At 39.1% G+C, this 27,156-nt stretch overlaps 1 protein-coding gene across 9 annotated transcripts; it reads left to right on the forward strand.

Annotated features, from left to right (window-relative positions):
* The first annotated feature begins 5,037 nt into the window (after positions 1–5,037).
* Positions 5,038–26,908, forward strand: CUNH5orf63 (chromosome unknown C5orf63 homolog). 9 transcript variants are annotated; one of them, XM_058440538.1, is made up of 6 exons: positions 5,097–5,123; positions 6,609–6,659; positions 6,851–6,952; positions 19,501–19,621; positions 25,849–25,905; positions 26,572–26,908. In XM_058440538.1, exons 4-6 carry the CDS (start codon positions 19,508–19,510, stop codon positions 26,746–26,748), a joined length of 348 nt encoding a protein of 115 aa, XP_058296521.1. In that variant the 5' UTR covers positions 5,097–5,123; positions 6,609–6,659; positions 6,851–6,952; positions 19,501–19,507; the 3' UTR covers positions 26,749–26,908. The 9 variants fall into 9 exon arrangements, with proteins under 9 accessions (XP_032012429.1, XP_058296521.1, XP_058296518.1 ...); XM_058440535.1 differs by lacking the exon at positions 5,097–5,123 and adding an exon at positions 5,137–5,304; XM_058440542.1 differs by lacking the exon at positions 5,097–5,123 and adding an exon at positions 5,137–5,304 and having other exon boundaries at positions 26,584–26,908.
* Positions 26,909–27,156: the final 248 nt, after the last annotated feature.

Raw genomic sequence — 27,156 nt, forward strand, 5'->3', positions numbered from 1 at the left:
TCCTGTGCAGACACAGCAGATAATATAGTAAAATATTTAAACATATGTCTCTGAAGGAGGTTCAAATATGTGCAAAAAAATTATCCCTCAGAATTCTTCTGAGCAACAAGTGTTAACTTCAACTTTGTGGAAGACTGCTCAGTATGCTGGGGCATGTTTGAGGGCCACAGTATCTTTTCTTTCTGACTGATAGGCTGGCTGCCCTGTTTTGTCTGGACAGTACTCCCTGGATGGGGGCGAATCTGAGCCAGGGAATAAAGGAGGTGCATTTTACTCTCCTCTCTTTATGCCATGAGAAATCTATCCCCTCCATGATCTAGCCTTAGTGAACATAACAGATGGGTTTAATCCATAAAAATGAAAAACTTTTCCCATTTCAACTCCATTTCCTGCCTGTCCAGGTAAAACAAAACTTTCTGAGGAAATGATGTAAATGCACTCAACATTCTTAAAAGATCCTACATAGCACAAAATATTGCTAGGAACTGAACCATGTTTCTTTTCATTTACATTTAAAAAGAATTATGAATGGGGTAATGAAAAAAATATAGGTGGGAGTTAGGAAATGCTTTCCAATTCCAGCTTCATTGTGATTTCCTTCATGAAGCTTCAAGTGCCTTGTCTGTAAAATGGGACTGATAAAAATGCATGCTGTCTATCTTACAGAATTATTGTGAAGAATCAAATTAAATGATATCTATAAAGACGCTTGCAGTACTACAAAGGGTGACATAAATGTGCCCTGGTATTGTTACTACAAGGTTCCCTATGCCATCTTTCCTCAACAGTGTCAGTTTCTGCCCTTCTTCTTTGTGCCTGGCAGGCTGCACTGGATTCATTTCCTTTAGCACAGACACAAGTAATCTTCTGTTATTACAGGTGAAAGGAGGTTGGAAGCTACTGATTTTGGAGTAGACAACAATGGTCTTGCTCCAACAAACCTTCCGGGGAAATCCACAGGACACTCAACTCCTATCTTGCCCCACAATCTTTTCAAGACAGATAAAGAAAGAGGCGTGAGTCAAGGTCCCTGCAAAAACTGTAATTTCATCACCAGTATGGGTTTAAACTTTAACAGTTTTGGTATCCATCTGTAAAATGTCATTTGTTGGTTCCATCCTAGTAGCTCAAACAAAAGAAAAAACACACATCTACTTCCTTCAATAAAATGTAAAAGTCTACAGTTTCTCTATATTTGTGCACTGAAGCCATACTAATTTATTCTACAATTACTTTTATTTTTTAGCACTTTTATTTGGCTGTTATACTACATAATTAATGGTGTTTACATGGAAAGGTTGTTTATGTAAATAACCTAAGTGGATTACTGAGCAAGCTTTAAAACAAATAAACATTTTTCTCCTTTTAAAATTTACTTCACTCTCCTCTGAATGTCTGGCAGAAGAGCAGAGTTTTTAAAATGTCAAAGGGGACATATGAATCAGGCTTTTGAGATTCATTCCCCCTGGTGAGTCGGGCTTATAATTCTGTTTCCTGTAATGGTTGGCCTGGGGGAGTCAACAGTGACCCCACTGACCCAGCACATCCCAGACTCAGAAGCCTGTCTTTTCTTTGGGAGGTTGCCACTGTTTTTCTCCATGAACTTAAGCATAACACAATATCTGGCCCTTACAGTTCATTTCCTGCAGAGTTTGCAGAACCGAGGATGGGAAAGTCATGAGATAAATATGCTCACTATAAAGTCCAGAAATATACCAAGAAAGAAAACCTACCAAGTTTCTGAATACCTCCACCAAAACAATTGCATCACCTAATTGTGGCAATTACTGAGACTGTCCCTCCTAGTCAAAGTTCAAATTGCACGTTGCATTGAGTGGCAACACAGAGCCAAGTTACTGTAAAACAGAGCTGGCATGACAGTCACTACTTGCCAAGACATACATTATTTTTCTAAGGCATTCTGATGGGAACATATTGACATCAAAGGCCACTTCTTTATTCCTGCTCTCCCAGAGGCAAAGCTAAGAGCGCAGGAGTGAAGATGCCTCCCTCCACACCCACACAGGCCACCTTTCAGAGGCCTTAAGAGGGAACCCTGGCTCCAGGTCATCTCTGGAAGAATAAGTCATGTGTCCTCTAAAGTACCTTTGGAGTTATGTCAGGAGTTACAGATCAGACTGTGGCAGCAGGCTTTCTCTACGCCAGGCTTCTGCCTCACAGATGACCATTGAAAAACTCAACCCAGGTGAGTTCTGAACATTCTAGCACACAAATATCCCTGCACCAGTCCTATCCAGATTGGTAGCGCATAGCCTAGAATTGCAGTCCAGACCTAGAGGAGGACATACAAGTCAAATGCCTAATGAGAAGCATTTTTTTTGTTTGCACATTTTTTGTTTTTGTTTTGTTTTGGAGACGTAATTTTGCTCTTGTTGCCCAGGATGGAGTCTCAGCTCACTGCAACCTCCGCTTCCTGGGTTCAAGCAATTCTCCTGCCTCAACCTCCTGAGTAGCTGGGACTATAGATGCCCACCACCAGGCCCAGCTAATTTTTGTATTTTTAGTAGAGAAAGGGTTTCACCACGTTGGCCAGGATGGTCTCGAACTCCTGATCTCAGGTGATCCACCCACCTTGGCCTCCCAAAATGGTGGGATTACAGGTATGAGCCATTGTGCCTGGCGATAAGCATGTTTTGAATGAACAAAATTGTACAAGATCCAGAACTGTCTTAAGACCTTCATATTCTTAAAACATTCTTTCACATCATTTGAAACACATTAAAAGGTATATACATTTCACACTTAATAATTTTTCTATAAAAGGATTTTTAAAATTTTGCTTGTGAAATTATGTGGCTAAAAGTTAAAATATAATCTCTCTACACTCATCACATATACTCAGGAACTCTCACTTGGTGAGAGCATCTCATCTAAAAACTGTTTTCCAATGTAGTAAAGTTGTTATGAATGCTAAACCCAGCCATTAATGAAGCTGACAGTGTTCAATTTTGTGATCATTTAATAAATGTTTATTAATTTTGCTATGACTGTCCTTTTTTTTTTGGTTTTGTAGACAATCATTTTTCCTGGCCAGACTCCAGATATTTTCCCAAGCAGAGCTCCTTTCCCCAGCACTGTAGGCCCTGGACCTAGAGGCTAAACTGGTCCTGTGAGCTCATGGCAGTGAGCCAGGCACTCCCAAAGAGGGTATCAACCACAGTGAGTTCTCAGGGATTCCCAGACATTCTACAGGACTCCCTCTAACCAAAACAATAATGTGGAGGCTCTAGGTCTTCTGCTATCACTTACAAACCCAAGAAATTCTTACTGATTAAACTCAAATTCTGAAAATTTGTGAACTTTTGGCTCCTTAGAGAAATTTACTCATAACCAGTGCTAAAAGCCTTCATTATTGGCCTTGGTGAATCCATTCTTTTCCTTCACTGGGTGAAACCAGGTTTCATAAGTCCAAGTGATTTTATAAACCTTTGTTTTCCAACAATAAATGAGATTTGAAGGCTGATCTGGAGTTACATTTCTAGTAAGCTTTTCTGTCACTCCACAATATCTAAGATACTCGTGCTCCACCAAGGTGTTTATAACTAGATCCCAGATTCCTTCTTCAAAGATATCCTATCAGCAACTGTTAGGTGGAGTGTGCTTTATCAACTGACTTTTTTTTTTTCCAGAAAAACTAAGTCTTATCAGAGTGCATCAACTCAAAAATAACCATAGGTAGTCTGCTGACAGTCACAAAATTCCCTCTTTAGCCTATCAGAAAATGCTGAAGTGACAAAGAACTTGTAAATTCTACTATCTTAACGTGGCCTCTAGCAACATCACATAATCAGTGTGGTTTGTTTAAAGAATTCATTCCTGGCCTTGGTTTGCTTTGTATCTTTTTTAAAACCACTGAGTACACATTGAATTTATAGTGGTAAGCTTAAGGCGTCAGACAGCATGAGATGGAATTCCAAATCTACCATTTTGTAGCTGTGAGAACTTGAGCAAGTTATTAAACCTCCATTTCTTCATCTGTAAAATGGTACTAGTAATACTTAATTGCACTGTTCTCAGGATTTAACAGACTAATGAGTATAAAGCTTTTTGTGAGCAATCAATAAATGTTAGCTTTGAGTATTACTATAATTATTATCCATCATTTTCTCATTATTTACTGTACCACCACCATTCAAGCCACTACACCTAGAACCTGGAATGCTCAGTAGCTTCCTCGCCTCCCTGCTTGTTCTCCTCTTGCCTATCCTAAACCCTTCTCATCTACTTCCCAAAGCTAAGGGATCCTTTCAGAAGGGAAAAGCAGTCAGTTCAGTCCCCTTCCCACATAAAACAGAAATGCCCTCCAGCTACCCTTAGCACAAACCTGAAAGGCCCTGCATGGCCAGACTCTCGCTTACCCTCTCCAGCCTGTTTCCACCTCTCTCCCCCATTCCCTCTAAGTCTCAGCCATACTCGTCAGTCTTCCGCGTACAACCCATACTGCACACCCTCCACCAGACCCTTCCGCCAGCCTGCAGTGCTCTGTCCCCAACCCACGCCCTTCAGATCCCAGCCCCAAAGCTACCTCTTCAACGAGATCCCACTCAGATCTTTTCTCATATTCCTTCCCTGCAAAGCACTTAGCTGAATAAACGCATGACCTATTTAATAAGGGATAATTTCCTAATATCTGCTTTCCCACACGATTTTCAGTTTGCGGGAGGGTACGGCTGCCAGTTTTGCTCATCGCATTCCCCATAACCTAGTTCAGCCAAGACCTAGTGGAGGAGGCAGTAAATATTAAATTAACGAAAGAACGGATGCATGCAGAGGGGTTAAAATGGCTCGGACTCCGCAACCTCAAAAAGTTGGCTCCCTCACCTGAGGCGCGTTATTAAATGGTTCCCAAACATGCGGGGTCACTTTTCCGTGTTTTGTTTTTTAGTTTGGCCTTGGTTTGTGTGTCACTCTTCACGAGTAAAGGTTCAAGCGCGGCCACCCTTGAGAGCGTAGACGGGACACCACCTGAGATAAACAGAGCCCAGCCGGCAGTGCTGCCGGCGTGGGGCGGAAGTGCGGGGCGCCGGGCCCGCGCCTGGCGGGTGCGGGCGGAAGTGCCCGGCGCAGGGCGGAAGCAGAGACGTTGGCGGCGTGAGGCTCAGGTGCGTGTCGTTAACCCCGCGCCGAGGGTGAGCGCTCGCGGCTCTCGGGCTCTGCGCTGACGCGCAGGCGGGCGGGGGTTCACTGTGCCGCGTGCTGCCAATTTGGATCGTCGTTATACGGAATTTAATTAAACCGGGAGCCATAAATCCATGAACCACCGGGGGGAGATTATAAACGCGTGTGTGTGTCTGTGATAGCGCTCTGGGAAGTAAATAAATGACGGACGAGAAAAGGAAGCTTTTTTTTTAAAGAGAAAGCAGAAAACATCTCAACTTCGTACTCCTCCAGTGATTCACAGATGCCCCGTCCCGGGTTTAATTGAATTCTATGAAGTGGTAGTGTAATCACACTTGGGAGCCCGCTGAGCTGACTGCATTTTTAAATAAATATTTTTGAGCAGCCATGTTGACCTTTAATTGGGGTGAAAAGGTTGAAAGGTGCAGCAGGGAACATTGTGAGTGCCGGGGCTCTCTGGATCAGCTGTCTGGATCTCCTCTCAGCCTTATTGGGGAAAAGCAGCCCTCTGGGTACTAAACAATGAGAGAATAAATCAGAGACTGTACATTCTCAACAAATATTCACTTCTGACAAATAGCAGTTTTTTAATAAGTCCAAGGGTAGAAAAGTCCCCACTGAAATGTCATTGTGAGTTAGGCTTGTGACCGTTTTTAAGGCTGTCTTTCACAAGGAGTGTTTTGCTTGGGTGATCTTTATTCTTGTTTATTAATAAATAGTGTATATGTTTTACTTTATATTTTAGTGCCCTTAAAAAAAAATCCATAGTATGGCCTTAGCTTGACCCCAAGATTCTCAATTCTTCAAGGACAGAGATGGTGTCTAAGATCTGTTATATCCCAATACTTTCTAGCTCATTTCCCAGAATTAGTATACATTGCCTTGTTTAAGCAGCCACTAGAGCGATGCCTTGGTGCACAATGCTGAACAAGTTGAGGTGCGTATTAGAGGCCGCAGTCTTCTCATTTGGTCATATTCTGAGGACTAGCTTATAAAAATGCATGTGAAGCGCTACCAATATTTGGAGCTGTATACATTGAGGTGCATTATAGGTAAATAGAAAGATTTAAAACACTGGGAAAAAAGATACACCCTGGAAATATTGGATAATTATGATAATACTGGGGCAAAGCAGAACTAATCATGGTTCTATGTGAAATATTGTAGCCCAATAACTTGGGTCCTGCTCTGCTGAGGAATTGCCTGGAACCAGAAAGAGCCTGTTGTGAAAATTAAGATTGGTGGGGCTGGTGCTTTAAACAGGCAGGATCCTCAGATTGTCTTTTTTCCCTGCTACTGTGGCAGCAGTAGCCACATGCCAAGGAAGGATCAATACTTTTTTGTCTCCTTCATCAGAGGAATATGTGGCTGTGTGGTTTTATTTACATGGACTGTTGGCAGGTAAGTAATAGAAATGAGGATTTTTCCAACTTGGGAATTGATCGGACTGTGTTTCTATTTTGTTCCAGATGCCTGGCTCTAAAGTACTCAGAGACACTGTGAGAAATCCCTTAAAATAGGTTATTTTTTATTATTAAAGTTTTTTTGTTTCATAACTTGTATATACTCTAGCTGGCTGATGTATTCAGTTACTCTAATGCTAGGGCTTGGGGTTTCAAACACAGCAGGACCTTGAGGTGATCTGGTACAAGTAGCGAGGTGTTTTTATGTTCCTTATTTAAATCTAATTTTTGCTACTGCTTTATTCAAGGACTATACATCAGAGGAAGCCAAAAGCCAGCTGGAATAGTTCCTGAATACGGTTTTAATCTTGTTTGCAATTATTTCGAAGGGGAGAAATCATCTGGAACAGGTATGTGTAGCTACACAGCAGGGACTAGGTGAGCTTCCTCTATCCTTCCCCTAGTATTGCATAACAAATTCTAGGGACAAAATTATTTGGGGAAGAATGTGCAAATGAAAAGTTTTGGCTAAGTTTATCATAGATATGATTCCACATCCCTAACTTCCCATCCCAGTACAGCCACGGAGAACAGGAAACATGAAAATGTTAGTCTCTTTTTATTCCAATCCTTACCAAGGTTAAAGTTTCTAGAGATGGAGGCAAATTGAAAGTACCTACCTACTATTTTTAGAAAGTATCCATCTCCAAGGATTTCAGACCATTTCACCAGTAATATCTAGTAACAGCCTTTTTACTGTTATAGCCTTCATCACTGTGGTATTGTGTTATTTGTTTGTGAGTCTTTCTCCTGCTCAAGGTGTGAGTTCCTTAAGGGCAGTGACAATATCTTAATCACTTTTATATTTCTAATACATGGCACAGCACCTGGCACGTTGCAAATGCTCAGTACAAGCTATAGAAATGAAAAGATAATGTCCCTGAAGGGAGGTTGGATCTATAAAAAGTATAAAACATTGAGAATGTAACAAGATAGTGAGAAGAATATAAAGCAGTAACCTCCTTTCAGGTTGTTACTAGAGACAGAAGTAATGCTTTAATAAACAGCTTGGAGCAGGGAAGAGTGTATTTGGGAATCCATTAGATGCTCCTCAAACTGCCTTCCAAGGAGATCTGGCCTGGTCAGTTGTGTGTCCTTTGTTGTTTAGAATATGCAAGCTAAAAGCTTCCACCAGTCCTGTCTCCACACTCTCTCCAGGCCTGCCATGCAACGCCTCACCCAAACACCTGTTTAGCAAATATTTGAAGAGTATCTGTTTGAAAGTGTGCCAAATTATTAGCTTAAGTAGGGCACCAGTATCTTGGTTTGGTCTTGCCTTAAGGATAGAGGACCTCTGTAGAGTCACTGTCTTAAGTCTGGTCACTATTTTAAGTCTAGGTTGCCCAAATAATATTGAAGGAAATCCACACTTGTCTTTTCTACTTTACTAACAACATTTCAAAGGAGTTCAAAGTTGACAGCTTTTTGTGTTGTAATAGGACAGTGGTGGTATATGCTGCTGCCTTCTGTTGCCAATGGGATTGCAGCAGAAATCACATTGTTACAACTGGAAACAAATGAATTTCCTCTCATTGTTCCAGTGCTTTTTCATGTTAATCATGAAATAATGGGGAAATGATTTTTAGTCAGGAGGGAAGGACATGACGTTGAATTATTTGATTTTTTTAAAACTCTGTTTCTTAAAACACATAGTCCTTCCATCCAGTGTAGAAAAATGATACTGTTATTTAATAGAAAACTCAGTAAATTCAGCCATTTCTCCAGGTTCAAAAATGAAATGAATGTGAATCTTTTTAGATTTAGAGAACAGAGCCTAATTCTGATGGTAAAAGAATTCTACTGTCTGAAACTGAGACTTTCCTCATTCTCTCCATCCTTAAATTAAGCCTTATACAAAATGAAGTGTCTGTTAATTGGTATACTCTGAGGATTAATATGAAAGTGTTTTGCTATTTTTTTGGAAGAAAGAGGGTTGAACTTGGAGATCCCTTCTAGTTCTGAAATTCTGTGTTGATCTCATTATATATAAAAATATGCCATTGTTCCAGGAGAAAATATAGAGAAATGAACTAAAAAATGTAGTATGAAAGACTTAAGCATTAGTTTCCTTATACATAAAGCAAGGGGAATCTCCAAAGTCACTTCCAGTTCCAAAACATTAAAAAAATTCTGTCAATGATAGCTATTAAAAAACAGAATAGGACTCAAAAGATTGTAGAATCCCACATAACTCAGGGATGCCATAGCCTAATGTCAAGCAAGCGTGGATGGCTCCAACATTCAGATTGAACACTGTATTTCTACAGGCCTGGGTCTTAATGTTATCACAAGTCCAGGAAATGCTGGGTTTAGCAACTCAATGTCCAAAGTCACTTGCTACAAAATGGCTAGCAATGAATGAAACATCTTTTAGGTTTTGTGGGGTCACAAAGATAACTTTATCTCTTTGACAAGATAAATTGAAAGTGGGTAGAATTTCAGGGACAAAGAGAAGACATTGCCTGGGTGGATGGTTTTTGAATTGCAAACAGTTGTTTTTGGAAATGGGATTATGTGCTTTTTAAATAGCAGGGAAACTTGCATTACTAGCTGGGTACAATAAGAGTAAGATGTTTAATGAAATTGCCTTCTTTCTAGGTCAGTATTAAGTATAAGAGATATCTTCAAAGGGAATGGGTCATGTTGGTTAAGAAGGATAATGTGGAAAGGAGCCTGCGTAATTCCTTATATACTTTGTTCCCATCCCTTGAACTAGAATGATTTTGCCCTCATCTTAATGCTATCTTTATAGAATGAAGGAATTTTCAAATTGGTTTTTAAACTCTATTAAGGCCTCATGTATGATATAACCCAATCACATTATTCAGGTTTTCTTGGCTTTCAGGAACAGCTTTGCAGCCATCATGTCATAATTGAACCAAGCATTGTTGCACGCTCTGAATTTGGAATATGCTGCTCTGGCTCCAAGCCAGTTGCTGAGTCAGTATCTTTGGAGTTGAGGATAGAGAGGACGGGTGTAGTGTGTGCAAACCCCATTGTGTTAAAAGGAATTAGTCCAGAATTCCCTTTGGACTCTTGGGAACTAGAGGGGGTATATGGCGAGCATACATTACTGTTCTTGATTAGCATCATTATTTTATTTTCTTAGCTGAATGTTTGGAAACTCTTCCCTGACATTGTCATGTGCACCAACCCCATTACTGAGTAGACTCCTCCAAAGCAATGATCCAGAAAGTGTGACTGCTAAGATCTAAATGTTCTAAAACAAAATCTTGCTTATGCTGAAGACTCCTCTCCCCTTCCACTTTACATTTGTCAGCTTGCCACAGCTGAGGCAAAGACAGCAGTGCTTCTGGATGGGAAAGAGAATGCCAGGATGAAGAGGATCTTTCATTTAAAATCATCTTTAAAATGTGTTTAATAGTAAGAAAGAGAAATTCATTATTTTTTCTTTGTAGGGAGAGTTCCATCTTGGATGCTTAGACAGTTGCAAGATTAGTGCCCTAGTGTCACCTTCCCCATTTTCCAGCTTGGTTCCTTTTGACACCAACACTTCCCAGTTATGATTGAGAGTGAGAAAAGAGAGTGTGCAGTGAACAACTACCTTTACACTTCTGCCTGGATCTATAAGTGAATTTGAGTCCTCTTTAAGGGGCTATTTTAGGCTCCTACAGGTAAAAACTACTTTGGATTTTTTATTCAAGGCCTTATTTAGTCATGGACTATTCCCATGGCATTTGTTTAGCGTGTGATTTCCCCTTCTCTGATCAGGAGAATGCTTGAGGCCCAAAGCCCCAGGCATAGTTCCCTTGGGTTTCTAAAATGAGAGAATGGGACAAGTGGTAGCATTTCCGTTTAATTGTGGATGAAACTGAGGCTTTAGGAGATGAGGATTTGCCTCTCTCTTTGGGTTTTATGTTTATGAAATCCTCACCTAAAAATGCACTCAGGGAATTCAAACATGTTGAATTTCAACAGAAACTCTATATGAAGAATAACTTCAAAGCTCAAAATGAAGAACTATACCATTTGTGCTTAATTCCCCTGACTGATTAGTTAGTAGGAACTGTGTTGGTTTAAATTTATTTTGACCTCTCTAGACAATTTACTCAGAACCACTTGGAACAAGTTTTGTCTTTCAAGATTATCAATAAAATCTACCTTTACAATTACCTAGGCGGCTTCTTTTTTGACGTACCTGAATTGAGTATATCCTTGGTAAAATAATAATGGTACTGAATTTTTCCCTGTTTGAGAAATAAAAACAAATATTGGGAAAAACCAATTGGAAGGGAACTGGCCTTTGCTTAAAACCCATCAAGCGGAAACCTTGATTTCTCAAAATCTAAATTTCAATACCTTCATAATTTCGTGAAGGCTGAGTAAGTTTAAGCCAATACCTGGTGCCAAGGTATTTGCTAGTCAGTCTTACCTAGACTTAGTGACATCCTTAGGTGCAGATAAATATGTTGAATATTTAAACAGTCATATCTTAGAAATTCCTGTTTAAATAATATTTGTGAGAAACTTTCAGTTATTTCTATTTGAAATTTTTTTCAGTTTTGCAATTCCCTATTTCTGAGACTGCTGTTAATAGAGATTTAAATGTTTCATTTGAGGCCAGTAAAAGCACATTTCAGTCAATAGAATCATTATTATTAATAGTGATCTCTTACTTTTAATATTGTTTAGTAATCAGTACTTAAGCTTTACTTTTCTATTCTGCTTTATAACTCACACAGAGATTTTTACCTTCATCATCTCTTTTTAAGATACCCAGTCAACTTTTACCTTCACTCTTCCCACCCTCCCCACTCCATCCTCACCAGAAAGACCTCCTTTTAGTTAAGATGTTAAATTGGGTAAGAACCACTTAAGGTAGTTCATTTTAGGGGTAGGCATTGGTTGAAAGATTTCATTCCTTTGAAGCAACATTAGATGCATCTCTTCTGATTTGTGGTAGATTGTTTCACTGTCGCTGTTCTAGTCAAGCCCTCATCAGTCTCCTTGACAATGGACAATTCTCTCATTCTGGAAACACTTTGTCATTGACTTCTGTGATGACACACTTTTCAGGTTTTCCTCCTACCTCACCAGCTGTTCTGTCTGCCTCCTTTGCTGGTTCCTCTTGATACAACCTCTAAATGTTGGATTGCTTCAGAGATCTATCCTGGGCCCTCTTTTTTTTTTCTGTACAATTTTAGATGATTTCACCTAGTTTCATAGCTGTAAATATAATCCTTAAACCGATGGAGACCCAAGTCTTTATCTTTAGACCCGGATTTTTTTCCTGAGTATCAAACCTGTGTATGTCATTCTCTATGTGAGTTCTAACATGTCCCTAACCGAGCTCTTGGTCTGACATATTCTTCAATCTGTTCTTGCCTCAGTTTTCCTTATTTTAGTAACAGGCACTGCCACCCACCTAGAGGCTCAGGACCAAAACTGAGATTGACCTTACTGCCCTCTTTTCTTTAATTCCTCATGTCCAATTCATGGGCAAGTCCTGTCGGCTCTGTTTCTGTTCTAGTCCATACCATCCCATCTCATCCAAACTACTGCAGTAGCCTTCTACCTGTGTCCCTGCTCCATTCTTGCCCCCCAACAATCTGTTCTTCGCACAGCAGCTAAAGTTTACTTTTAAAAATGTGTATGAGATCATGTCATTTCCCTCTTCTGAATCTAATTGTACTTAGAATAAAATCTCAATTCTTTAACATAACCCACAAGGCCTACGTGATCTGTTCCCTGCTTACTGTGGGTTAACCTCGTCTCCTGATTGTATCCCCTTTTCCTTGGTGTACTCTGCTTAAGCCATACAATCTTTTCTGTTTCTTTCAATAAATCAGTTGTCCTCACTTAACAGGCTTTTGCATTTACTGTTTCCTCTCCAGTGCAAACAACACCTGCTTAGAGAATACCTTAATTAAAGAGCCTGCCTCAGTCAGCATCACATCACTCTGCTATTATCTCTTCCCTGTATGTATCACCATCTCAAATGGCCTGACATTAAAGAGTCTCTTCAGTAGCACATGGACCCTATGAAGGCAACGTACCTTACTTTCTTGTTCATCACCATACCCCAGCACCTATAATAGTATCTGATACATGAAAAATATTAGATAATTGTTGAATAAATGCATCCCACACCTAGATTTTCATAACTGACTTCTCTTTTCCACCTCCATTCTCCTTTTCTCAACAGTCTTTTGTGCCTGCTGCTGCCAAATTAATCTTTCAAAACACTGATTTTATCACATCACTCATTCAGAACCCTTCAGTGGTTCCCAAGACATACACATCACACATTGCTTAACCACTATTAAAATCCTCCACAGGCTCATCCTGGTCCACCTTCCAAAGCTTATTTTCCACTATTATTCAGCAGAAGTCTCTTTACCCTGTTCAAGGTTTCCCCCATCAAATAGCCATGGCATTCCTACCTCTATTACCTTTGTGTCTAACCCTGAATTTGGAAAGCTTTCTCTTTTTTCTACATATCCAAATCCTCAATGAAATGATTTATGATATTTCTCTTGTGAAGCCACCTCCAATTTTAGCCTATAGTACTCTTCTTTCCCATCCTCTTATAACATTTGAATTATATGGCCCTGTTACAGTATTTCCTGTATTTCTAATTTACCTGCTCATATACATGTCTTAACTTCTGACCAGATTTTTCATGGGTTGGGATCAACTGTTATTCATTTTTAACCCATCTTTCCGTCACCACTGTGGAACTAATGAGTGAATGATATCATTGGTTCACTAATCACTGTGAAGCCTAACATAAAACTTTATTGTTTTAGTTAAGAATTCAACACCTTTCTCCGGAATCTGTATAACTGAAATACATCTTGTTATTCTTGTTACTTGTATCAAACATGTGGAGTTGATTACTCCATCTGAGAGCTTTATTTAGAGGTGAAAACATGAGCTAAACACCAGGCAGGATACAAAAAAAAAATTAATGGCTTAATGTTACTGAGAACTAGAAGGGTAAGAGGATGTGCATCTACTAAGTGAAGGATATGTAAATGCTGTATACCTTCAGTGAAATTGTCATCTTAGGCAAGGCTCACACTTCAAATAGCTAAAGAATGTTTTCACTGAGCAGTGTGTTGAATACAAATTAATGTGGCACCCATTGAGTCCAAACAGTGGAATAGAGACATCCAGCTACTTAGAAATTGTCGTGGTAATAATTTGAAGGGAAATAAAGAGTTTTTGTCCCAGGCACTCATGTGACCAATCCTTTCTGGAGACTGATTCTTTGCTGGCTTCTCTCATCCCCTGTGTGGTAAACCTGTTGACACTGAAATCTGGAAGTAGAAGCTGCATAGAGGGAGTGGTATGAGTCTCAGTCCCCAGGGCTGGGCCATAATATAGGCCTATTCATAGTTTAATGTGTTGTGTGGAAGCAAATCTGCAGTCCGAACTGTGTAGTCAGAATGAAGCTGAGCATGACACCATGTATAGCCAGGCCCACAGGCGGGTGGTTACCTCAGGATCTTTGTTGAAAAATTTTGTTTGAGTTGGCTCTCCCTCCTTAACACTTCCCCCTGGATGCTAAGGCTGAGACACTAGAAAAGCACCTCTGATCTCACCTATGCCAGTGAGTTAGAGCTGCACTCCAGGTTGGGCCTTCTACTCCCCACTCCCTGTTTCTGTTCCAAAGCCTCATTTTCCCTCGTGTAGCCCCTGGGAATTGACACATCAAAATATTTACTCAATTTTCAGTTTTGGTTTTGTCCCTATATGGCGCCTCTTCTTGTCACTCTTGGCTCCACAAGAGTCATTCTTCTCTCTTGCCCTTGAACCCAAGATCCCAGGCTAGGTTCCCACTTGTTTGGGAGAGTGGGAGGTTTGGACACAGATGACTGACCAAAAGCACAGAGGCACACTGGGGAGGCATCAATTGTCCCTGTTTCGCTGGATTGGTAGAGCCCAGTGACCCAGATGTGTCCCCTAAGAGCAACCTCACCTCATTACATAAACTTCCAGTAATCTAAAATAATGGTTTTGTTCCCAAAAGAGGTGTGTGTGTGTTTGTGTGTACATGTTTCTAGTCATTTGGGTAAAAATAGGAATGTTACACTTAGATAGTAATAAATGTGAAATAGAGCACTTAACTTCTCACATGACACAAATGACTGAACAGAAGCCCTGAGTCTTCTTTAGGGAACATAGCTTCAGTGAGAGCTACAGTAATAGTATTTAGTTAATGTCAGCTCAGCATTAAATTTACATTATATTCTTGTGAAGAAGCTCCAACATTATCTGTTAAATAACTAAGGCAGTACGTGGGCTGATGTAGACTTTTTGATTTTGCACATGAACTAATACTGCAGCTTGCTGATGAGGGATCACATGAGCTTGAAAATTTGGTGTGCCAAAGGATTCTTTGTATGAATAAAAATTCTGGTCGGTGAAGGTCAGTTTCTCTACTCAAGCAAGAATAATGTTATTTCCCTTCTAATCAGACACACACACTGTTTGAAGAATCCAGGAACTCCATACAAGTGATGTGCAGCCATAGCCTGGGCAGCTCCTCATGCAAAAAATGAATAATCTTTAATAAAGACTCAAACGACCCTGGCTTCTTTCTATACTATAATCAGTTGCCTTAATGGTGTGCCCTTTAGTGCCTTGCAGGGAAAATACTATAAAGTTATTTTTCTTATGTTGCTTCAAGGAGGGCTGAATTGGTCCAGTCAGTCCTCCTCCCATGTTGTATTTGACTCTGCCATAAAGACCACTGAAATCAGCCTCAGTTTTATTGAAAGGCCAGCATTCCCTTTCTCTTTCAGGGTGATCCATGCCTCTGAGGGGCACTGGACTTGAAACAGCAGGAGTCACCATCTTTATTGTTAGGCTGTGGAATTTGTTTTAAGCACATTCTAAATCCAGTCTTATGTCTTTTGCTTTTTTTTTTTTAGTCTGTGACAAAGGTGACCCAATTGTTCTTTGATATTGTGGACACAGCTCTCTTTGCTCATATCATAGAGGCATATAACAAAATATGAAGGATAAAATTGTGTCTGTGTGTGTAGTAAGGACACATATTTCATGACTAAATTCAATGACATAATCAAAAAAGTGTTGTCCTCTCACAGTCATGAGCTAACAGGCAGAGACCATGTTTCAGAATATTTTTTATAGTGCTGAGATACTGTTCAAAAATAATAGAACTAATGAAAATATCACATTGACAGAGTAGCCCATATTAAGATTTTACTTCAAGAAGGCATGATTCAGTGAATGTGACATTGACAGCAATGGTGTTAGGGTTTACAGAGTTAGTAAAATGTTCTAAGAAGAATATTATAGAGTTCCCATTGAAGTGTATCATTTTTCATTTTATTTTTTCCTTTCTAGGATTAATTAAATGTCAGAAATTAAGGAATTTTAGCATACTGTCTGCCTAGAAGAGGTATAGGGAGCTTTTTCTATCAGACTCTAATATAATTTTATAACACAGTGCTTCCAAAGAAATAAGTTAATTTAACAATACAATAAAATGCATATACCTTAGAGTATTTGAAGAATATGCAGGTAGTTAAATTGCATAGTATGGATGCATTTCTCAGTAAACAGATGTGCCATGTTTAAGCTATTTAAAATGTGTAAAAAAGTAGAAATGGAGAATAACAGTGGAAAAGAGAACTAGTTACAAACAGAATGGTTGTAGCATCACTGAAGACTTTACTTAGCTCTGTGGATTGGTTGAACAAATCCTCCAGCAAATCTGGAATGAATAGCAACTCTGCTTACTATGACAGGTTTTATTTGTCTTGGGTGCAACCAAAACCACATGCTGTGTTTTGTCATGTTGGAAAAACTGAAGCAGATTTCCGTTGTGAATTTGAAGTTTTTAAACAAACCTTAATACTTCAGTCTCAACTCAGCCAGGTAAAAGCAATGTTTTCCTTTTCTTATCAACCAGACATCAATAAATCTTAAATCCCTTCACCAAAAGCATGTAGCTGCAGTTCACTGCCCTGGTCGCAGTCAGATCACCACCACAGATGGCCTAATCCTTCTCATTTCCAGGGACCTTTAATAAAACTAATTTTTCTTTAATAAAGTTAATTCTTCTGCCTTTAATAAAGCTAATTTTTAATTTTCTTTCTCTTAGAAGGGTGTGTCACCATTAGCATAGAGACTTTCCAAATCCCATGATGTATAAGTTTCTACCTAGAGTAAACATGGCTAACAATTCTGTACCTCCTCCCCATTTTTATAGCCTGTGTAGACAAAGCTGTGTTTAGAAGGTATGTCTCTAACTACATTTACCTATTGGAAAATTGTTCATTCTACTGAATCTATAGAAATATGTATATACCAGTGATTAACACTTCGTTGAGAGTAGCACAGAATGTTATGAAATTGTTTAGATCTACTTTTTACCTTGGAACAACTGGATAGCAGATCCTTGCAAAATTCTCATCATATTCCTTTTTTATGCGTTTGTCAGGATCATTTAGTTGGCAGAAAGATCCAAGTAGAAGTGGAAGAGTAAGGGCTGAAGAATAAGGGAATGATCATTGTTTTCATGGATCAGTATCCAGTCTTTTTGTTCTGTGGTCTTTATTCTAGCGTGATATGGGTTGGTGGTTTTCTCTAAAGTCGTATCATTCTGTTTGAAATGAGTTTAAGGCTAATCTCACACTGAGGAGCCTGGTCTCCAGTGAAGATTAGCATTTAATTAACATAGTAATGCTCTGTGAAGCAGACGAGGGCAAGATTTGAGGTGGTGGTGAAGGAGTTAGAACCAGCTGCAGTACCCCAACCCAAAATTTTTTGGGTACCCTGAGGAGCACTGATCTTTAGTTATTATATAGAATAGGCCCAAATAGTGACTGCTGTACATACTGAGTATCTAATCAGGGGTAGAGGTGAGATTAAAGAAGGTGAGAAAAGCTCACTTCAATACTTTTAACATCCAAATAAATATTTGAGCGCCTATTATGTGCCAGGTTAATTGTGGGTACTTGGAGATACAGGGTTGAACAAGTACCTGTTTTTATAGAACTTGCATTGTAGTGGAGGGGGCATAAATAATTTTAGATAGTAAAGGGCAAAAGAAAACTACAGCAAGGTGTGAGGGTGGGGAGTGATGGGCTGACTAACATTGGTAAGTTAGTCACTAAGACCTCCAAGGAGATTACATGAGGCCCAGGTCAAGTGAGAAGAAGCTACTTCAGAGCTTTTCATGCAGAAGTAAAGCAAGTGCAAAACAAGGAAGAAATGATATTGGGTATACAAGGAACAGAAAGAGAAACTTTGCAGTTGCAACTTGCCAAGGCAAGGGAGGGGAAAGTGATAGATGAAGTTGCAGAGATACAGTAAAGCAAAGTTTAAAAATGATGATCTCAGGAATTAGTTCATCCTGGAAATACTGATAAATGACAAAGCCAATAGTGCACATGTGTTTTTAAAGTGAAATTATAATATTTACAGTTTTAAGGACAAAGCTGGAGACTCAGTAGAATAACTAGGAATAAACAGAATGATTATAGCGTCACAGAGGACTTTTGTCTTATGTTGAGCAAAGTAGCAGGATGAGGAAGCTTCAAAGCCTAGTGTTTGAGATGCTGCGATCACCAAGCTGTTCTTACTGGAATATGTCCAGTAGAAACACAAGTACATTTGTGTATGAGGTTTCCAAAAGTTATGATAATCTCCTTTTGAAACACTTCTTAAGGAGTTGAGTAGATTTTTATTTCTGACAAGGTAATTCAGCCTGATTCTCTCCTATAGTTCCTGTAAGTGAGCTTTGTAGTTTTTGTTCTTGTTTTTGTTTTTTTGAGATGTAGTTTTGCTCCTGTTGCCCAGGCTGGAGTGCAGTGTGCAATCTCGGCTCACTGCAACCTCCACCTCCCAGGTTCAAGCAGTTCTCCTGCCTCAGCCTCCAGAGTAGCTGGGATTACAGGCTCCTGCCACCATGCCCAGCTAATTTGTATTTTTAGTAGAGACAGGGTTTCTCCATGTTGGTCAGGCTGGTCTCAAACTCCCGACCTCAGGTGATGCCTCGGCCTCCCAAAGTGCTGGGATTACAGGCGTGAGCCACCACGCCCGGCCAGCTTTGTGTTTTCTTACGTCTCACGGTGGAGAAGCATAGGTCTCATAAGGGATAGTCTGAACCTTTACCTGGGGACTTATGCTGCTTACCCATTGTTTCTTTTTCTGTTTCTTTTTTTTTTTTTTTGAGATAAGATCTCATGCCCATCGCCCAGATTGGAGTGCAGTGGTGCAATCACGGCTCACTGCAGCCCCAACTTCCCAGGCTCGGGTGATTGTCCCACCTCAGCCTCCTGAGTAGCTGGGACTACAGGTGTACACCACCACACCTAGCTAATTTTTTGTATTTTTAGTAGAGATGGGGTTTTGCCATGTTGCCCAGGCTGGTCTTGAACTCCTGGGCTCAAGTCATCTGCCCATTTTGGCCTCCCAAAGTGCCGGGATTACAGGTGTGAGCCATGGCACCTGGCCCTCATTGTTTTCTTTACCATGGCAGTGGCTAGGTGTTGTTGAATGCTTGCCAGTATAATAAGCTATCCATGAGAATAAAAGCCATCCAAGAAACCGCCACATTTTAGGGGATCATCAAGATGCTGGCAAAATCTGCAGATGAAATTTTATATTCAAATTAACAAACCCATGCAGTTTATTTACAGAAACCAAGTGATTAGGCACACAGCTAATTCATAACAAGGGATTTTTTTCTATTCTAAATTCGGTTTTGTTTGGAATACAATGAATGTTGAGGCATCAGAGATACTTGCCAAATTTCTAGGTCTTTCCAACACTCCTGGACTTGAAGAAGTAATTCTGAAGCCCATAAATTCCATCATAAGCTTGCAAATTACTGTTCATATTGTAAGGAACAAAGTCTAGGGCACATAAGTTTACTGCTTTATTTTTCTTTTGGCAGAATTAAGATGCTCTGGTTTCAAGGAAATAGCATGCAACTTGCCAGATCCTCCTTTGGACTCTTCTTGAGAAATTGCTCTGCCTCTAAGACAACTCTGCCTGTGCTGACCTTATTCACAAAGGTACAAAGTGAAAAAGTAAAATTGTTGGGTGAAGAAAGTTGTACATTTAAGAAAAGGGGACAAAGTTGAAAGGAAAGGCAATGGAATAAACTTTCTTCAGACCCGCTCTTCAATTTTTCTATCAGCATAACAGCAGCAACTCAGTTTTCTACCCAGATACCTTATTATCTCCCCATTAGCAAAGGGTAAATTGATGTATTTAATGGTCATCTGGCCCCTACATTGAAAAAAATGAAGTATAGGTTATACTATGGTGTTTAAAAATGTATCATTTAGAAATATAATCAATTATTTTTATTGGTGGTAATTATGTTCTATAAAGTCACCTTGAACACTGAATTAGTGAATATTGCTCCTAGGGGAAATACACAGTTAGGTTCCTATGAGTCTCTGGTCATAATATTTTCATCAGCCTACCAAATACAGAAGCTTATTTTATGTGTGATTCTATTTAAAGATACTTTATTTTTACATGTGTACCATGGAATACTATGCAGCCATAAAATAGATGAAATCATGTCTTTGCAGCAACATGGATGCAGTTAGAGGCCATTATCCTAAGCAAATTAACACAGGAACAGAAAACCAAATACCGCATGTTCTCACTTATAAGTGGGAGCTAAACATTGAGTACACATGCACACAAAGAGGGGAATGATAGACACCAGGGCCTACTTGAGGGTGGAGGGTGAGGATTGAAAAACTACCTATCAGGTGTATGCTTACTACCTGGGTGATGAAATCATTTGTACACCAAACCCCAGTGGCATGCAATTTACCCATGTGACAAACCTGCACATGTACCCTAGAACCTAAAATAAAAGTTGAAAAAAAATTTTTTTAATAAAGATACCTTATTTAGTATATATTGTTGATTCATTAACACTAAACTGACAGCCAATAGCACCTGTGTATAACTCATGCCTAAATGACGCTTATCAAACACATGTATTTTCTCCCTAAGGCACATCACAGTCTTCTTGTGCTTAGGACCACTAGCCAGCCCTTCTGCACTATGCCTGGGGGCTTATTTAAACAGTGAAATCACCGATAAAAAGCACAAAAATGCAAAAATCCGGCACTATGCAGACCATGAAAAGGACACTAGCTTGCATTTACAGTATGAGAGCTAAAACAAGAAGGCAGAGCATCACCTTGTTTGACCTCAGCTTAGAATGAGTGCTTTGGGTAACTGAAATCTCTCACCACTCTACGCATGTGCATGTCTGTGAATACCTGCAAAAGCACTTCAAGTATTGATTTGGGGGTTGCAAAGAAGTTTAAGCAATTAGGCAAATTCATAAATATGGAATCCATAAATAATGAGGACTGATTGTACTTGTTTTCTTATCCCTAACACTAGTTTTAAGCCATAAAGCTAGTTTTAAAATATTTAACAGCTTTATCTCCCTGAAATTATAATACAGACATTACTGATTTCTTTTTTTGCTAATTAACATCACTTTGTGTGATTTAACAAAAAAGAAATAAACTGCAGGTTAATAGAAGTAACTTTGGTGAATAATACTGCAATTCACACAAAAAAGATCTCTTTTCAATAGGTTTTTGAGATTTCAGGCATTTTAGCAATTTGGATATATATGACAGTTATCTAATAACAAAGTTTAATAGAGTTTTAAAAATGAATTTATTGATGAAAATATTTAATCTAAACTACTTTTTATATCTGTAAGTATATATTGCACTGTTGGAAATTATGGAACCAAAAATATTTCATCATCTGAGAGTCTATGATGGGAAACCCATGTGCAAACCACAGAAGTTAAATAATCCCTTAAGGCTGATGTTGCTCACTCAGCCTAACAATTCTGCACTGTTCTTCAGTTTGGGCAGCAGCTTATATAGCCAAAAACATTTGTTAAAAACAAAACGAAAAAACCACACCAATTTTCCATTCAACTTAATATTTATCCTTAATGCTTATTCTGTACCATTAGGCACACAAGAAGATGGCACTCCCACCTTTGGCAGCTTATAATCCAGTGAAGTAAATGCTTAAAAGTACAGTATCAGATTGCTATCAATTATGAAAAATAGAAAGTACTTCCCAGAGTGAGTTAAACAAAAAGATTTTGGAGTTGGTCTGGTTTCAGGAACAGCTTGATTTAGGAACTAAACATGTTAACAATCTCTTCAGCTTTGCATCCTCAGGGTTAAATCCCCCTCTCGTTCTTCTCATGTGATAATGGTTTGGCTCTGTGTCCCCATCCAAATCTCATCTTATAGCTCCCATAATTCCCACATGTTGTGGGAGGGACCTGGTGGGAGATTATTGAATTATGGGGCGAGTCTTTCCTGTGCTGTTCTTGTGATAGTGAATGGGTCTCACGAGATCTGATGGTTTGAATATGGGAGTTTCTCAGCACAAGCTCTCTCTTTGCCTGCTGCCATCCACGTGAGATGTGACTTGCTCCTCCTTGCCTTCTGCCATCATTATGAGGCCTCCCCAGCCATGTGGAACTGTAAGTCCAATAAACCTCTTTCTTTCTTAAATTGCCCAGTCTTGGGTATATATTTATCAGCAGCATGAAAACGGACTAATATATCATGGATGACTGCAGCCATCCCAAGCCTCAGATCTCACATCTCAGACATCTACAGAAACTCCAGCAAAAGCCTTATGGCTACCCACTGGCTCTGACTGGCCCATTCTTGAGGGATAAGATGCACTGATTGCCTGAGCCTAAGTCAGGTTTCTCACCTTTGTTGTTCTGGGATGGAGTCAGCCACTTGCTGAGAGTAGTTCCTGTGAAGCAATATTATAGCACGCTTGCTACAAGAAAGGGGAGTGGGTGGTGGACAGCCAACCCAACAAATGTCCACTATGGTTTAGGAACAGAGTAAATAACAAGTGCCATGGAAAATCCTAGAGAAGGATATTTGAATGGTCCATTCCACTGGTATCTTTTTTTGGTTCTTTATCCTTATAAAATTTGATGAGCCTTTCCTCATAAAAATATGTACACATATTTTCAGGTATAATTTGCATAGACTTCTGTGGACCCCAGGTCTAAAAAACAAAACAAAACAAAAAACCCAATCTAGATTCTTTTAAAGTTCTTAAGATAAAAGCAAAATTTTAGCACATTTGGTACTTCTGTAATTTAGCATGTTCTTGGGTTTTTTTGCTTTTAAGATCCTGTGTTGACTTTTTGAAACCTTCTCTGAAAATTTTAGGATGATTATCTTAAAACATTACAAACTATCCATAATCTATGTATTGCTAATGCTAATAATAACATGATAAGCCAATTCTCTGTTCTAGGAGATTAGGGCCAGAAAGACCCTTTAAGGGTCTGATTCTTATTTCAAAACAAGCTGTGAGTTAAGCTGGAGGAAAGGCCTCTCTTTTACATAATAGTTTATCTCTTCCTGTCATGTTAAAAAGAAGGTTTTATATAAGCATAAGTAATTTGGGGTCTGTTTTGAGCTCATCCAAGAGAACTTATAGCAGGTCTCTGTTCAGTCAAGGGCTGAGAAGCCTTTAAAATCTGCCGATGTAGCCTTGTAATATAGTTTGAAGTCAGGTAGCGTGATGTCTCCAGCTTTGTTCTTTTTGCTTAGGATTGTCTTGGCAATGCGGGCTCTTTTTTGGTTCCATATGAACTTTAACGTAGTTTTTTCCAATTCTGTAAAGAAAGTCATTGGTAGCTTGATGGGGATGGCATTGAATCTATAAATGACCTTGGGCAGTATGGCCATTTTCATGATATTGATTCTTCCTCCAAGCCTACAGTAACCAAAACAGCATGGTACTGGTACCAAAACAGAGATATAGACAAATGGAACAGAACAGAGCCCTCAGAAATAACACCACACATCTACAACCATCTGATCTTTGACAAACCTGACAAAAACAAGCAATGGGGAAAGTATTTCCTATTTAATAAATGGTGCTGGGAAAACTGGCTAGCCATATGTAGAAAGCTGAAACTGGATCCCTTCCTTACACCTTATACAAAAATTAATTCAAGATGGATTAAAGACTTAAATGTTAGACCTAAAACCATAAAAACCCTAGAAGAAAACCTAAGCAATACCATTCAGGACATAGGCATGGGCAAGGACTTCATGACTAAAACACCAAAAGCAATGGCAACAAAAGCCAAAATAGGCAAACTGGATCTAATTAAACTAAAGAGCTTCTGCACAGCAAAGGAAACTACCATCAGAGTGAACAGGCAACCTACTGAATAGGAGAAAATTTTTGCAATCTACCCATCTGACAAAAGGCTAATATCCAGAATCTACAAAGAACTTAAACAAATTTACAAGAAAAAATCAAACAACCCCATCAAAAAGTGGACAAAGAATATGAAGAGACACTTTTCAAAAGAAGACATTTATGCAGCCAACAGACACATGAAAAAATGCTCATCATCACTGGTCATCAGAGAAATGCAAACCAAAACCACAATGAGATACCATCTCACACCAGTTAGAATGGCAATCATTAAAAAGGCAGGAAACAACAGGTGCTGGAGAGGATGTGGAGAAACAGGAACACTTTTACACTGTTGGTGGGAGTGTAAACTAGTTCAACCATTGTGGAAAACAGTGTGGCAATTCCTCAAGGATCTAGAACTAGAAATACCATTTGACCCAGTGATCCTATTACTGGGTATATATAAAAATATATACACATATTTTCAGGTATAATTTGCATAGACTTCTGTGGACCCCAGGTCTAAGAAACAAAACAAAGCAAAAAACCCAATCTAGATTCTTCTAAAGTTCTTAATATAAAAGCAAAATTTTAGCACATTTGGTACTTCTGTAATTTAGCATGTTCTTGGGTTTTTTTGCTTTTAGGATCCTGTGTTGACTTTTGGAAACCTTCTCTGAAAATTTTTGGATGATTATCTTAAAACATTACAAAGTACCCATAATCTATATATTGCTAATGTTAATAATAACATGATAAGCCAATTATAAATCAAAGGATTATAAATCATGCTACTATAAAGACACATGTACAGGTATGTTTATTGCAGCACTGTTCACAATAGCAAAGACTTGGAACCAACCCAAATGTCCATCAATGATAGACTGGATTAAGAAAATATGGCACAAATACACCATGGAATACTATGCAGCCATAAAAAAGGATGAGTTCATGTCCTTTGTAGGGACATGGATGAAGCTGGAAAACATCATTTGGAGCAAACTGTCGCATGGACAGAAAACCAAACATGGCATGTTCTCACTCATAGGTGGGAATTGAACAATGAGAACACTTGGACACAGGGCGTGGAACATCACACACCGGGGCCTGTCGTGGGGTGGGGGGAGTGGGGAGGGACAGCATTAGGAGAAATACCTAATGTAAATGATGAGTTGATGGGTGCAGCAAACCAACATGGCACATGTATACATATGTAACAAAACTGCACGTTGTGCACATGTACCCTAGAACTTAAAGTATAGTAAAAAAGTATAATATATAATATAGATAATAAAAGTATAATAAAAAATATAGGAGAAAGTGGGAAAAAAATAAAACATAAAAATAAAATCTGCCGATGATCCATAGTATTCTCAACAGACTTCTCCGCTAGATGGTTTATGAGTGCAAACAATGGACACTAAAAGTTGTTTGCTCTTCAGGTGGAGAATTTGTCCAGGAAACCTATTGTTGACACTTGTAATGAGAAAACAGGCGGTGCAATAATCATCTGAAGCGAATAGAGATTTGTTTTACTTTTTAAAGATGAGGCAATTACTATCTAACTCCATCCTAATGGGTTTCTTCCTGTGGACTGATTAGGAAAAACAGGCTGGCAAGGCTCAGTGCTTTTCAGTCAGAACAGACTTTAAGCCATCCTCGGGGTGTCAGCCAGGCCAACTGTATGAGGCCGTAAGGGTGCACCTGACCTAGGAAGGACAAAGCCCTTAGATCAGTGAAAAAGAGAAACATCTATGTGTATGTATTATACATACACATAGATAGATGGCTTGATTTATGGAGAAAAATCAGAACAAAACAACCAAAAAAAATGCAGAGAGCCTATGAAATATTAGTTATTTATAAGATTCTATGGTAGTGTTTTACTTTGGAAAAACAGTGTAACTAACGTGGTAGAAAACTGTTCTTTAAAATAAGTATAATCTCCCTCTTACGGGTTTTTTGTTTTGTTTTGTTTTTGTAAGGGCAAATGCCATTCTTTGGGTTTAATCGCTTGGTTTTTTTTTTTTTCTTCCTGTAGGACCCATGCCCCCTTTGTGATGAAGCCAAGGAAGTACTCAAGCCTTATAAAAACAGGGTAATATAATACAGTGTGGCTTTTATGTATATGGAATGCATATTAGATGTGGTATAAAGTATCTGCCTGGATCCTTCCTTTAGGAAAAGAGATTAAATGATTTTTCATTTAAATTTTCTTTCTATTCTTCAGAGAGATAGTTTAGTGCTTATTACCATAAAACTCATTACACTTAAGTGTTTTTCTCTGAGCAGTACTGGTTTTCTTACTCTGGCTCTTAATGAGTCAAAGTTAACTAGCAGGTGCAGTATTTGTGTTTTCTTTAAACTTTTGCCCCATTCCTTTTATCTTGTTTTGCAGTTTGCACCGATGTGTTTTCATGTAACACAACATCACACCTTTCCAGTTCCTATAACCGAAACATTTCTGTCCTGATTCTCAGTCAGCCTCCCAACTGGGACATGTTTTATTTCAGTGGAACTGAGTACTGTCCTGATGCTGAATGTTAACAAGGGTAACAGAAAAGCAGCAAGATCAGGAAGTAGAGAATATAATGAAACCAGTCAAGTTTTGGAAATCAGGGACATTAGATCACTGTGAACCTAAAACAAACAAACAACTATAAGGAAAATGGCATTAGAAATGGTCTGGGGATCAGTTTATCACTGCAGTTGTTACATCACCCCATGGTCTAAAATACAAAGCTTTAGTCTGTATCTGTTTCAGTTCATTTTACAGGAGGTGAACATCACACTTCCGGAAAACTCTGTCTGGTATGAAAGGTATAAATTTGACATTCCTGTCTTTCACTTGAATGGCCAGTTTCTGATGATGCATCAAGTAAACACCTCAAAACTTGAAAAACAGCTCCTGAAACTTGAGCAGCAAAGTACTGGAGGCTGACTAATGCCCTCATGATTTTCCACCCTCTCTTCCCAAAAGCATCTTCCTAAGGAAATGACCATGGCCTGATACTCATTTTGTCACTTGTACAGAGCCCTAAGGATGTTCTGAATTCAGTGGTGCCAAATAAATGTTGACATTCCCCTTTTGGTTGATGGAAGTATCAGTGTGGGAACTGTTTACTTAATGGCATTTTATAAAATAAGAAGAGCATATTGGCAGGGAGGAGATGATGGAGGGAGGGAGAAGTCCATTTGTCTTATTTATCCTTTTTGTATTAATAGAGAAGCACTTCACATTCACTGGGCAATGCCGTTTATAGGAAGAAGGTTCTGCATTCCTGCTGCTGCCCCGGAGGGCTTAACTTTTTAATGAAAGAATAAATGCTCTTCCACTCAGTAGATAAAG

Source organism: Hylobates moloch, unplaced genomic scaffold (assembly GCF_009828535.3).
Source record: "Hylobates moloch isolate HMO894 unplaced genomic scaffold, HMol_V3 SCAFFOLD_6, whole genome shotgun sequence".
In the NCBI taxonomy this organism is placed as follows: Eukaryota; Metazoa; Chordata; class Mammalia; order Primates; family Hylobatidae; genus Hylobates; species Hylobates moloch.